Source organism: Somniosus microcephalus, chromosome 9 (assembly GCF_052327205.1).
Source record: "Somniosus microcephalus isolate GS21.2 chromosome 9, FLI_Smic_1.0, whole genome shotgun sequence".
NCBI classification, from domain to species: Eukaryota; Metazoa; Chordata; class Chondrichthyes; order Squaliformes; family Somniosidae; genus Somniosus; species Somniosus microcephalus.
This window is the reverse complement of record NC_140995.1, coordinates 180,181,496-180,194,062: the sequence shown is the minus strand read 5'-3', so window position 1 is coordinate 180,194,062 and position 12,567 is coordinate 180,181,496. Positions and strand designations below refer to the sequence as shown.

Below are 12,567 nucleotides of genomic sequence, written 5' to 3'. Positions count from 1 at the left end.
TCTCTCAGTGGCAGTTAAGGTCACAGTCGCTCTCAATTTCTATGCCAGTGGCTCCTTCCAAGCTTCAACAGGGGATATTGCAAACATTTCGCAGTTCGCTGTCCATTGCTGCATCTGGGAGGTAACAGATGCTCTCTACAGAAGGAGAAGGGAGTACATCTCATTCCCCATCACCAGAGAGAAGCAGGATGAATGCTCATATGGCTTTGCAAGGATAGCGGGGTTCCCCATAGTTCAGAGTGCCATTGACTGCACCCACGTGGCATTGTGGGCACCTCATCACAATGCGGAGGTGTTCCGTAACCGCAAAGGCTACCACTCTCTGAACGTTCAGTTGGTGTGCGACCACAGACAGCTCATCCACGCCGTCAATGCCCGCTATCCTGGCAGCAGCCACAATGCCTTCTTCCTGCGACAGACCGGTGTCCCAGCACTGTTCCACCCACCACATGAAGCTCGCGGCTGGCTGCTCGGAGACCAGGGTTATCCACTCACCACCTGGCTGATGGCACCCCTCCGCAACCCCAACACACCTGCTCAGCACGCATACAATGACAGCCAAACCGCCACCAGGAAGCTGATCGAGCTGACTATTGGAGTGCTAAAGCAACAGTTCCACTGCATTGACTGCTCTGGAGGAGCCATGCAGTGCTCCCCTGATCGAGTCTCCCTTTTAATGCTGCACAACCTGGCCATTCTGAGGGCCCAGCCATTTCCACCAGGGATTGGAGGTCCACCTCAGGAGGAGGAAGAGGGAGAGGAGGCGGAGGAGGAGGAGGCGGAGGAGGAAGAGGGGGAGGAGCAGCAGCAATGGAGGAGGGAGGCACTCAATCCTGCTTCTGATATAGCACATGACGTTTGTGCAGCACAACCACATCATTACATCCAGCTCGCAGCCCCTATCACCGGGCAAAGGTGAAATGAGAAACATCACAAAATGTGCAACGTCAAATTAAAAATTTATTATCGAACACAACTCTCTTATGAAACACAACTATTCATAAACAAACAACCATTTATCAGCAAACACAACTCTATTAAACTGAACTATTTGTTACCAAACACAAATATTTATTTACAAGCATAACTATTTGTTCACAAATACAATATATTTGCAAACACATCAATTTATTAACACACACTACCTCCATTCGCTTCTAAAGTATTCTTTACTCCCCCTTCTTCAATGATTTCCCTCCCCTTTTGAGTTCCCCCCTCCCAACCCTACTGCTCCGCCGTAATGTGGCCCCAGTGGCTGCAGCAGGGCTGGTGGAAGGCTGCTGAATCTGGGAGCCAGAGATTGCAGATGGCCTTGCAGGATGCTCTCGATCAGCTCTGGGCCTGGAAGGCCTGGCTGCAGACTGCACCACCTCAGCATGGGCTGCAGCAGTCTGGGCTGGCTGTGTTACAGGCTGCGACAGGTGCAATGGCGGAGTGGCAGTGGTGGGAGCAGGAATGCTGTCATCCTGAGAGAGGACAGCACTTTCCTGCTCGACCGACAGACTGCCACTCCCCCGGGGCAGAACCTCAGCATCCGGAGCAATCTACTCGAGTACAGATTGCTGGCCTGCTGCGGCACCGTGAGCTCTCCGGTGGACAGTGTGCGACCCAGCGATGATGGCAGCAGTCAGCGCTTGCGTGACATCAATCTGAGACTGTGTGAGCGCAGTCTGACATTGGATGGCACCAACCACTGACTCCATTACAGCACTAAGCCGTTGCGTTGCTTCGACCTGTGTTGCAATAGCTGCTGCCACCTCACCCATGACACGGTGCATGAGGTCTGGGTCCCCACGGTAACTCTGCGAGTCGACCATCCTTTGCAAACTGCCAAGGATGGGCTCGATGGTATGAGCAGAGCGGAGTGCAGTGTTGGAAGCGGAATCCTCCACGCTCCTTGCCAGTGTAGCCATGCTCTCAGGCACCCTTGCCATTGGACCCATGAGCTCAGTGTGCATGCCCATCGCCCCCACATCGACGTCCTCATCTGAATCCTGTGCAGCAGAACTCGCACGCGAACTCACCCTCCGGGGAGATGGCCCCCGAACCTCCCATTCCCTGTGTCATTGCTGCAGCCCGCTGGGTCCCGGAGCTTCACCCACATCAGACCCATCTACTAGGCTCCCCTGGAGTGACCGCGTCGCTCCATTATTAGACCTTGCACCTTCGGGAGACACAGGCAGTGAGGCTCTGGCCTGTTCTTCCTCCTCCTCTCCCGCGTTGCTGCCACTGGGAGACTGAGGGACAGGCTGGTCAGCTGGTGGCTGATTATCTGAAAGCATAAAGGCACAAGAGTGGGGTTAAGATCAGGGGAGGGGGCCAGGGAGGAAGCTAGGAATGAAGACAGTATAGATGGAAAGGCTTGTGGTGTGAGGGGGAAGTGGTGTGAGAGAAGAGGGAGAGGTGATGAACATACCGTTGTTGTCCCCAAGGAGGTCGACATCTCCGACGGCCACAGCACACACGCCCTGGGACCCAATGATGCACCCCACTTGCTCCTCCAAGTCTGTAAGGGGCTGCAGGTCCGCCTCACCACCTCCCATTCGTAGCTGCTCCCTCCTGTTGTGAGCAAGCTTGGCCTCCAAGAAAAAGGAAAGCGTGTGAGTGAGTGTGCAGCTATGTGCTTGGCAGATGTGCCTACCGTAGTTGAATAGCTGTTAATGTATGCAAGGCATGAGATGTGGATGTGACTTTTAGTAGGTGGGCATAGTTGGTGTGTGGGTGTTGGGGATGTGGTGGTTTATACAGTGTGTGCACAGAGTGAGGTTGAGATGGTGACATGTAGAGATTTTTGAAGCATGTACTCACCCTGACCACCCGAGTAAGGTCGTTGAATTTCTTCCGGCACTGGGTGAGAGTTCTGTGGACCACCTTCTGGCCGACACCTCCTGGGTGATCTCCCTCCACATCCTCCTTAAGGCCTGTGGCAATGGCCTCCTGCCAGTGTCCGGGAAGAGCACTGCCCATCGGCGTTCCGCAGCCGGGACCAGTACCTTCAAAGCGAGGTCGCTGAACCGGCGAGCTCTCTCCTTGGGCCTCTGATCAGCTATGACTTCTTTGAGTGAAGGCTTGCAGCTCCTTGCAGGCCCAGTTCACAAGCAGCAATGATCAGAGTAAGGCTGAGCAGCATGATTAAACCGCCCCTTTAAGAACTGGAAGGCGCCAATCTGCCTGAGGACTCTCTAATTGACAACGCCGGAATTTGATTAGCGCTCTGAAGGTTGAGCTCCGCTCTCCGATGTTAGCACCCTAAGAGAAGTGTGTAGCGCGTGATTCTGCACTCCACTTCCCCCTTGAGGCGCTAAAACTCAATTTCGGGTTCGCTGGTGCTAATTAGCACCAGGCAATGTTAGCACCCCAAAATGATAGATACCGAATTTTTCCCCCTAGGAGCTTTGAAGAAGCAAAGGGACTGAAAGCTTGTGCAAAGGTACCAAAATAATTAAAAAATCTAATGAAATTTAGCCTTGATCTCAAGGGATCTGGAATACAAAAGTGAGGCAGTGATGCTTGAGTTGTACAGAGCCTTGGTCAGACCCCATTTGGAGAACCGTGTTCAGTTAGGGCATCGAACGATATGAGAGGGTGCAGCACAGGTTCACCAGAATGATACCAGCGCTTAGAGTTAAATTATGAGCACATAAAGATGCATAAACTTGGTTTGTATTCTCTTGAAGTTAGAAGGTGACCTAATTGAGGTCTTTAAAATGATCAAGGGTTTCAACAAGGTACAGACAGAGAAACCGTTTCCTCGCGTGGGGGACATCCAGAACAAGGGGCCACAATCCAGGCCATGCAGGAATCAAATCAGAAGCATTTCTTCACTTAAAGGGTAGTGGAAATCTGGAATTCTCTTCCCCCAGAAGGTTGTGGATGCTGGGTCAACTAAAATGTTTAAGACTGAGATCAATAGATTTTTGATGGGTAAGGGCACAGCAACAACAACAACTTTCATTTCTATAGCACCTTTAATGTAGTAAAACATCCCAAGCCACTTCACAGGAGTGTTATCAAACAACATTTGACACCGAGCCACATAAGGAGATATTAGGGCAGATGGCCAAAAGCTTGGTCAAAGAGGTAAGTTTTAAGGAGCGTCTTAAAGGTGGAATGAGAGGTAGAGAGGCGGACCGGTTTAGGGAGGGAATTCCAGAGTTTAGGGCCTAGGCAGCTGAAGACATGGCCGCCAACGGTGGGGCGATTAAAAGATGCTGAAAAGGCCCGAATTAGTGGAGTGCAGAGATCTCGGAGGGTTGTAGGACTGGAGGAGATTATAGAGATAGGGAGAGGCGAGGCCATAGAGGGATTTGAAAACAAGGATCGAGGGTAGAATGTGGGAAGCTGGCAAGGAGGGTGTTGGAATAGTCAAGTCTAGAGGTAACAGAGGCATGAATGAGGTTTTCAGCAGCAGATGAGCTGAGGCAGGGGATAGTCGGGCGATGTTATGTCGGTTGAAATAGGTGGTCTTAGTGATGACGCAGCTATGTGGTCGGAAGCTCATCTCGGGGTCAAATATGACACCAAGGTTGCGAACAGTCTGATTCAGCCTAAGACAGTTGCCAGGGAAATGACTGGAGTTGATGGCTAGGGAACGGAGTTTGTGGTGGGGACTGAAGGCAATGGCTTCGGTCTTCCCAATATTTAGTTGGAGGAAATGCCTGCTCATCCAGTATGGATGTTGGACAAGCAGCCTGACAATTTAGTGACGGTAGAGGGGTCGAGAGAGGCGGTGGTGAGGTAGAGCTGGGCGTTGTCAGCGTACATGTGGAATGACGCTGTGCTTTTGGATGATGTTGCCGAGGGGCAACATGTAGATGAGAAATAGGAGGGGCCAAGGATAGATCCTTGGGGGACACCAGAGGTAATGGTGCAGAAGCAGGAAGAGAAGCCATTGCAGATGATTCTTTGGTTACAACTGGATAGATAAGAATGGAACCAGGCAAGTGCAGTCCCACCCAGCTGGACAACGGTGGAGAGACATTGGAGGAGGATGGAGTGGTCAACCGTGTCAAAGGCTGCAGACAGGTTGAGAAGGACGAGGAGGGATAGTTTACCTTTGTCACAGCCACATAGGATATCATTTGTGACTTTGATAAGAGCTGTTTCGGTACTGTGGCGGGGCAGAAACCTGATTGGAGGGATTCAAACATGGAATTTCGAAAAAGATGGGCATGGATTTTAGAGACGACAGGATGTTCAAGGGCTTGAGAAAAGGCAGGTAAATGGACTTGAGGTACAGATCAGCTATGATATAATTGAATGGCGGTCAGGCTTGATGGTCTGACTGGTCAGTAAAAAAATCACAACAAAAGAGATAGGCCACACAACACAGTAAAAACAGGTAGATAAGCTTCCGATAAAGAACTACTGAGGATGTAGGAAAACAACCAATCTAGAATAATCAGTCGTGCCAAGTTTTGTAACATAATAAAGCAAACTTACCTATACATGCCTCATGTGTGCTTGAAATGCCTCTAACAATGTTTTCAGTCAGACGTCTATCCCTCCCTGACCATTGAGTTTGTGGGTTCCCCAGATCTATCAATCTGTCACCTCTACAGTTCTCAGCCTATACCAGTGTGACTGCGTGAAAGACTGTGTAAGGATAAAATTCCCAGCACTCACTGAGACTGCTTCCCTTCTGAGCCAGATGAACACAGCCATATTTTTGAGTCGCAGGGGTATTTTTATGGTCGACAAGAAAGAATAGCCATTCACAGGACGTGCCAGGACTTGCTATTTATTAGTTCGGTATGTTCCCCCCTCCCCCCACCCACCACCAGTCCAGCGACAACAGAGGAATGGCAGCAATAAAAAAAAGTGAAACCTTAATTAACAGCAGGGAATACTTTAAAGGTGAACTTGTTTACCTCAAAGCTGTGAACTTTTGAACTCTTTGAGGTAATTGGGGTCGCATCTTTGTTTGGTTATGCTAGTAATAGCAGCGTAATCTGGGCAGAATCGACCGAACCAGTGCAAAAGATCGGGGAATTTTAAACCTAAGCCCAAAACCACCTACATTCGTGTTTTCCGTGATCTTTTACACTGGTTCAAGGCTCAGTTTGCCCGAATCAGACCCCGTTTACGAAACTGGTCGCGCCCCCGGGTCAAAACTGCGAGAATCTGTCGATTGCACTGGTTTGGGAAGGCTCTTCAAATTGCACTCATTTTCTTAGGCGCACAGGTACTAGTAGGCATGTTTTTAGAGCTTGTCTACCCCAGAGGGCTGTGGAGGCTCAGTCGTTGAGTATAGTCAAGATAGAGATCGATAGATTTTTGAATATTAACAGAATCAAGGGATATGGGGATAGTGCCGGACAGTGGAGATGAGGCAGAAGATCAACCATGATCTTATTGAATGGCGGAGCAGGCTCGAAGGGCCAAATGGCCTACTCCTGCTCCTATTTATGTTCTTATGTAACCTAACCAGTGCAATTTCAAGCGCATTTTGGGCGCAATTTCTTGATTGCGACCAATGAGGAAGCTCTACTCCATTGTATCTAAAGGGACTTTTTATTTATGTAATGACAACTGTTTGATGCACAGATTTATTTATATATATAATAACTGTGATGTGCTTCTTTATTCCATTATCCAGTAGATAATTGTGCTGTAGATAATGAAAACACCATTTATTTTCCAGGGTGTTTCAAAAAAACATTTCAGTGTTTCCCACAAACCTCTCTCTCAATTCTTTCTATGGCAATATACCATCCCACTCCCCACTATACTGTAAGACCCAACTCACTGTCAGCAATACCACGGGGGATCTGCGAGTATATGTAAAGCAAAATTGAGCACCTATTCAAAAATACATTTCAAACATTTGTTCTGCATGCATCTGTTGCAGCATGAACTTTCCCAGCTCTCACACTATGAGCTCCACAACAAAACAAACATGGTTGCAGGATGACATAGATTGGGACCTGAATATTGAAGGGTACATGACATTTAGGAAGGACAGGAAGCTAGGAAAAGGTGGATGGGTGGCTCTGTTAATTAATTATGGTATTAGCACAATAGAGAGGAATGACTTAAGTTCAGGAAACCAGGATGTAGAAGTGGTTTGGGTAGAGATGAGAAATGATAAAGGCAAGAAGTCACTTGTGGGAGTGGTGTACAGGCCCCCTAACAGTAATCACACGGTAGGATGGAGTATAAAGGAAGAAATAATGGGAGCTTGTCAGAAAGGTACGGCAATAATCATGGGGGATTTTAGGATTTTAATCTACATATAGACTGGAAAAATCAGATGGGCAAAGGTAGCCTAGATGAGGAGTTCATAGAATGTTTCAGGGATAGTTTCTTAGAACAGCCGTCCTGGAGCCAACCAAAGAGTAGGCTAACCTGGTATTGTGCAATTAATGACCTCATAGTGAAGGCAGCGATCATAATATGATTGAATTTTACATTCAGTTTGAGGGAGAGACGAGTGGGTCCAAGACTAGTATTTTAAACTTAAATAGGGGCATTTATGAGGGCATGAAAGCAGAGCTAGCTAAAGTGAACTGGCAAATTAGGTTAAGGGATAGGTCAATAGAGTTGCAGTAGCAGACATTTAAGGGGATATTTCAGAATACACAGAATATATACATTCCAACGTGAAAGAAAAATTCCAAGGGGAGGACCCACCATCCGTGGTTAACTAAAAAAGTTAAAGATAGTATCAAACTTAAAGAAAAAGCATATAATTGCGCAAAGATGGGTGGCAGGTCAGAAGATTGGACAGAATATAAAAAACAGCAAAAAATGACTAAAAGATTAATAAGGAGAGAAAAATTAGAGTACGAGAGAAAGCTAGCCAGAAATATAAAAACAGATAGTAAGAGTTTCAATCGATATTTAAAAAAGAAAAGAGTTAACAAAGTGAGCGTTGGTCCTATAAAAAGTGAATCTGGGGAATTAATAATGGAAAATAAGGAGATGGCAATTGAATTGAACAGGTATTTTGCATTGGTCTTCACTATCGAGGATACAGTTAACATCCCAGAAATAGCTGTAAATCAAGAAATGGAAGGGAGGGAGGAACTCAAGAAAATTACAATCACCATGGAAGTGCTACTGAGCAAATTGTTGGAGCTGTGGGCTGACAAGTCCTCGGGTCCTGATGGACTTCATCCTAGGTTCTTAAAAGAAGTGGCTAGTGAGATAGTTGATGCGTTGGTTTTAATTTTCCAAAATTCCCTAGATTTGGGGAAGGTTCCATTAGATTGGAAAATAGCGAATGTAACTCCTTTATTCAAAAAGGGAGGAGACAGAAAGCAGGAAACTACAGGCCAGTTAGCTTAACATCTGTCATAGGAAATTTGTTAGAAGCTATTATTAAAGACGTTATAGCAGGGCACTTAGAAAAGTTCAAGGTAATCAGGCAGAGTCAACATGGTTTTGTGAAAGGGAAATCATGTTTAATCAATTTATTGGAGTTCTTTGAGAAAGTAACATGTGCTGTGGATAAAGGGGAACCGGTGGATGTACTGTACTTAGATTTCCAGAAGGCATTTGATATGGTGCCACATCAAAGGTTATTGTGCAAAATAAAAGCTCATGGTGTAGGGGGTAACATATTGGCATGGATAGAAGATTGGCTAGCTAACAGGAAACAGAGTAGGCATAAATGTTACATTTTGCCAACCAGAAAATGACCCAAGTGGTGTGCCACAGGGATCAGTGCTGGGGCCTCAACTTTTTACAATTTATATTAATGACTTGGATGAAGGGACCGAAGGTATGGTTGCTAAATTTGCTGATGACACAAAGATAGGTAGCAAAGTAAATTGTGAAGAGGACATAAGGATGCTACAAAGGGATATAGATAGGTTAAGTGAGTGGGCAAAGATCTGGCAAATGGAGTATAATGTGGGAAAATGTGCAATTGTCCATTTTGGCAGGAAGAATAAAAAAGAAGCATATTATCTAAATGGTGAGAGATTGCAGAGCTCTGAGATGCAGAGGAATATGGGTGTCCTAGTGCATGACTCGCAAAAGGTTAGTATGCAGGTACAGCAAGTAATTAGGAAAGCTAATAGAATGTTACTGTTTATTGCGAGGGGAATTGAATACAAAAGTAGGGAGGTTATGCTTCAGTTATACAGGGCATCGGTGAGACCACATCTGGAGTACTGTGTACAGTATTGGTCTCCTTATTTAAGGAAGGATGTAAATGCGTTGGAAGCAGTACAGAGAAGGTTTACTAGATTAATACCTGGAATGGGCGGGTTGAATTATGAGGATAGGTTGGACAGGCTAGGCTGGTATCCGCTGGCGTTTAGAAGAGTAAGAGGTGACTTGATTGAAACATCTAAGATCCTGAGGGGTCTTGACAGGATGGATGTGGAGAGGATGTTTCCTCTTGTGGGGGAATCTAGAACTAGGGGTCACTGTTTAAAAATAAGGGGTTGCTCATTTAAGACAGAGATGAGGAGACATTTTTTCTTAGAGGATCGTGAGTCTTTGGAACTCTTGCTCAGAGGGCGGTGGAAGCAGAGTCTTTGAATATTTTTAAGGCAGAGGTAGATAGATTCTTGATAAGCAAGGGGGTGAAAGGTTATCGGGGGTAGGCGGGAATGTGGAGTAATCAGATCAGCCATGATGTTGTTGAATGGCGGAGCAGGCTTGAGGGGCTGAGTGGCCTACTCCTGCTCCTAATTCGTATGTTCAAAGCAGGCTGCTCTAGGAACTGAGCATGTACCAACAATTCTCTGAAAGGGTATCATATAATTGACAGCACAGAAACAGGCCATTAAGCCCACTATGCCAGTGTTTATGCTCCACATGAGCCTCCTCCCACCTTACTTCATCTATCAGCACATCCTTCAATTCCTTTCCCCCTCGTGTACTTAACTATTTTCCCGTTAAATGCATCTACCTTATTCGCCTCAACTATTTTATGTGTTAGCGAATTCCACATTCTCACCACTCTGAGTAAAGAAGTTTCTCCTGAATTCTTAGTGCATTTATTGGTGACTATCTTATATTTATGACCACTAGTTTTGGACTCCTCCCACAAGCAGAAACATTTTCTCTACGTCTACCCTATCAAACCACTTCATAAGTTTAATGACAGTCATCAAATGTATCAACATCTTTTTAATCATAAACTCCGTACATAAAAAATATGACCAGAAATGGAGGCAAAACAACTGAAAGGAGGCATGTGGGCGACTGTATTCTGGCAGCTCATTTTATCCCCTTCTTCCGTTACAGGAGATCTAAGCAGCGTGGGAAAAAAAGATCACCACCTCCCCGACCTCCACTACCGCCTCAATACCACGGCGGGAGAAAAGGAGCAAAGAAATCGTTGAAACATAACGTGAGAAAGCAGGAGGGGCATACAGTTGCTTCCATGTCACGACGCAGCAACCCGCCGCCACGCCCGCCGCCGCCATTACTGACACATCCCTCATCGCCACGCAGAATGCCAACCCGCCCACGCGGGCCGCCGCCGCCCCGCCCGAATGCACCTCCTTCCGCCTACCAACCGCCGCGCCCGAGCACCGTTCCGTATCCACGTGGATCGCCGCCGCCGCGACCCCGTCAGCCACCGCCGCGCCCAGCTACGCTCCCGCTGAGGGAAGCGCAACACCCCAGCAAACACCATGCACCAGGAGATTTGACGCGTCAAGGAGATAAAAGTAATTATTTTATGGAATCGGAAATTTTTGACCCATATTCAACGGCCGTTGACAGCTCTGAATTTCTGAAACACTTGTAGCTTTAAACAAAGCAAAGAATCAGACAGACTCAGACCAGTTTCTTTCTATGTATAACATAATCTTGTCAAAATGTAATCAAGGAACATTGACCGACTGAATAGAAAAAGCTTTGTTGGAAAAAAAAATCCTCGTTGCAGTCCATGATCGATATAAAGTATATAAAAAAAATCCAATTGTCAGTTTTTAAAAGATATTTTAGGATTGTGTTTGGTGTTTTAATGACCTGTTTACAGGGCATAAGGGCACACATGTTTAATCCACTGAGCCACTCTCTTAGCTCAAGACAACCTGTTTGGGCAATTCCTGTAGGGTGTACAATGGCAAGAACAAGCTTCAAACATGGCCAATGCCTATTTAATGACAGATCCAACTGTCCAGCCCCCTGGTTTTGACCTTTCACACCATCTGTGGATAAAACTCAATTGCTTCAGATGTGGAATCAGGTGCTGCATCGTGTTGTGTGGCACCACCACCGTGCTAAATAGGATAGATTCAGAACAGATCTAGCTGCTTAAAACTGGGCATTCATGAGGCACTGTGGGCCATCAACAGTAGCAGAATTCCACCACAATCTGTAATCTCATGACCCAGCATATTCCTCACACAAGAGGTTGTTAGACGAACATAGGGCTCATGGGATTGGGGGTAATATATTAGCATGGATTGAGGATTGGTTAACAGAAGAAAACAGAATAGGAATAAAGGGATCATTTTTGGGTTGGCAGGCTGTAACTAGTGGGGTACCGCAAGGATCATTGCTTGGGCCCCAGCTATTTACAATATATATCAATGACTTAGATGAGGGGACTGAGTGTAATATATTCAAGTTTGCCGACGATACAAAGCTAGGTGGGAAAGTAAGCTGCGAGGAGGACGTGAGAGGCTGCAAAGGGACATAGACTGGTTAAGTGAGTGGGCAAGAACATGGCAGATGGAATATAATGTGGAGAAATATGAAGCTATCCACTTTGGTAGGAAAAATAGAACAGAAGAACATTTTTTTAAATGGTGAGAGATTGGGAAATGTTGGTGTTCAGAGGGACCTGGGTGTCCTTGTACACGAATCACTGAAAGTTAACATGCAGGTATGGCAAACAATTACGAAAGCAAATGGTATGTTGGCCTTTATTATAAAAGGATTGGAGTATAAGAGTAAAAGGGGGCGAAATTCCCTTAGTTTGCGCCTCCGGTGTGGATTTTCGCCCACCAGAGGCGATAACCACGCCTCCTGCAAAATTCCGCAGGAGGTTAGTGGCAGCGCTACCAGGTATCATCCTGATCTTCTGCGCCCAGAGATCATGCCGTCCTCTGGTAGCGCCTCGGGAGAAAGGTTCCCCCTCGCACCCTGCAGCAGCGCGGCCGATGTTACCGACTGCTTCAGGGGTCGCAAACAGTGAGGCCGGCCGCTTGCGGGACGCCATTTAAAGGCGCAGTGGCCAGCCGACATGAAAAAAAAAATCGCTGATTTAAAAGAAAATTTCTGCACACCGGACGCGGGCTGAGTGCCGCGGTCAGTCAGCCCGGCACTCGGTTTGAGAGCCAGGCTGATCGCGCAGCACTCCCACTCATGTCAAAAAAAATGCAGAGCTCGCAGTGGGGAGCCCTTCCCTTTAATGAGGGAAGAGCCCCTGCAATGCAGCAGTGCCACGTGCGGCCACTTGTGGTGCTGCTAAGCACATCGCCCCGGATCGGGACATTTCCCGCCTCATGTGCGCCAAGAGGCAAGTGGAGCACTTGATTTAGCGTTCCACTTCCCTCTTGGAGCAAAAAATGGGAAATTCGCAAATGTTTGACAAGGTTAGCACCTGGCGCTAACTTTTCAAACATTTTTGACTTAGCGCCCCAAATGGCCCTC

The 12,567-nt window shown here is 46.9% G+C and overlaps 1 protein-coding gene and 1 pseudogene across 1 annotated transcript in view; one reads left to right on the top strand and one right to left on the bottom strand.

Moving 5' to 3' along the window:
• LOC147112884 (uncharacterized) overlaps window positions 1-12,358 on the top strand; it is a 333,934-nt gene extending 321,576 nt beyond the window's left edge. The window contains exon 8 of the mRNA XM_085998230.1: window positions 10,204-12,358. Within this exon, the coding sequence (XP_085854356.1) occupies window positions 10,204-10,711 (508 nt within the window). The 3' untranslated portion in view covers window positions 10,712-12,358. The remainder of the gene's footprint in view (window positions 1-10,203) is intronic.
• LOC147112885 (uncharacterized) lies at window positions 1,170-1,913 on the bottom strand (annotated as a pseudogene).
• Window positions 12,359-12,567: the final 209 nt, after the last annotated feature.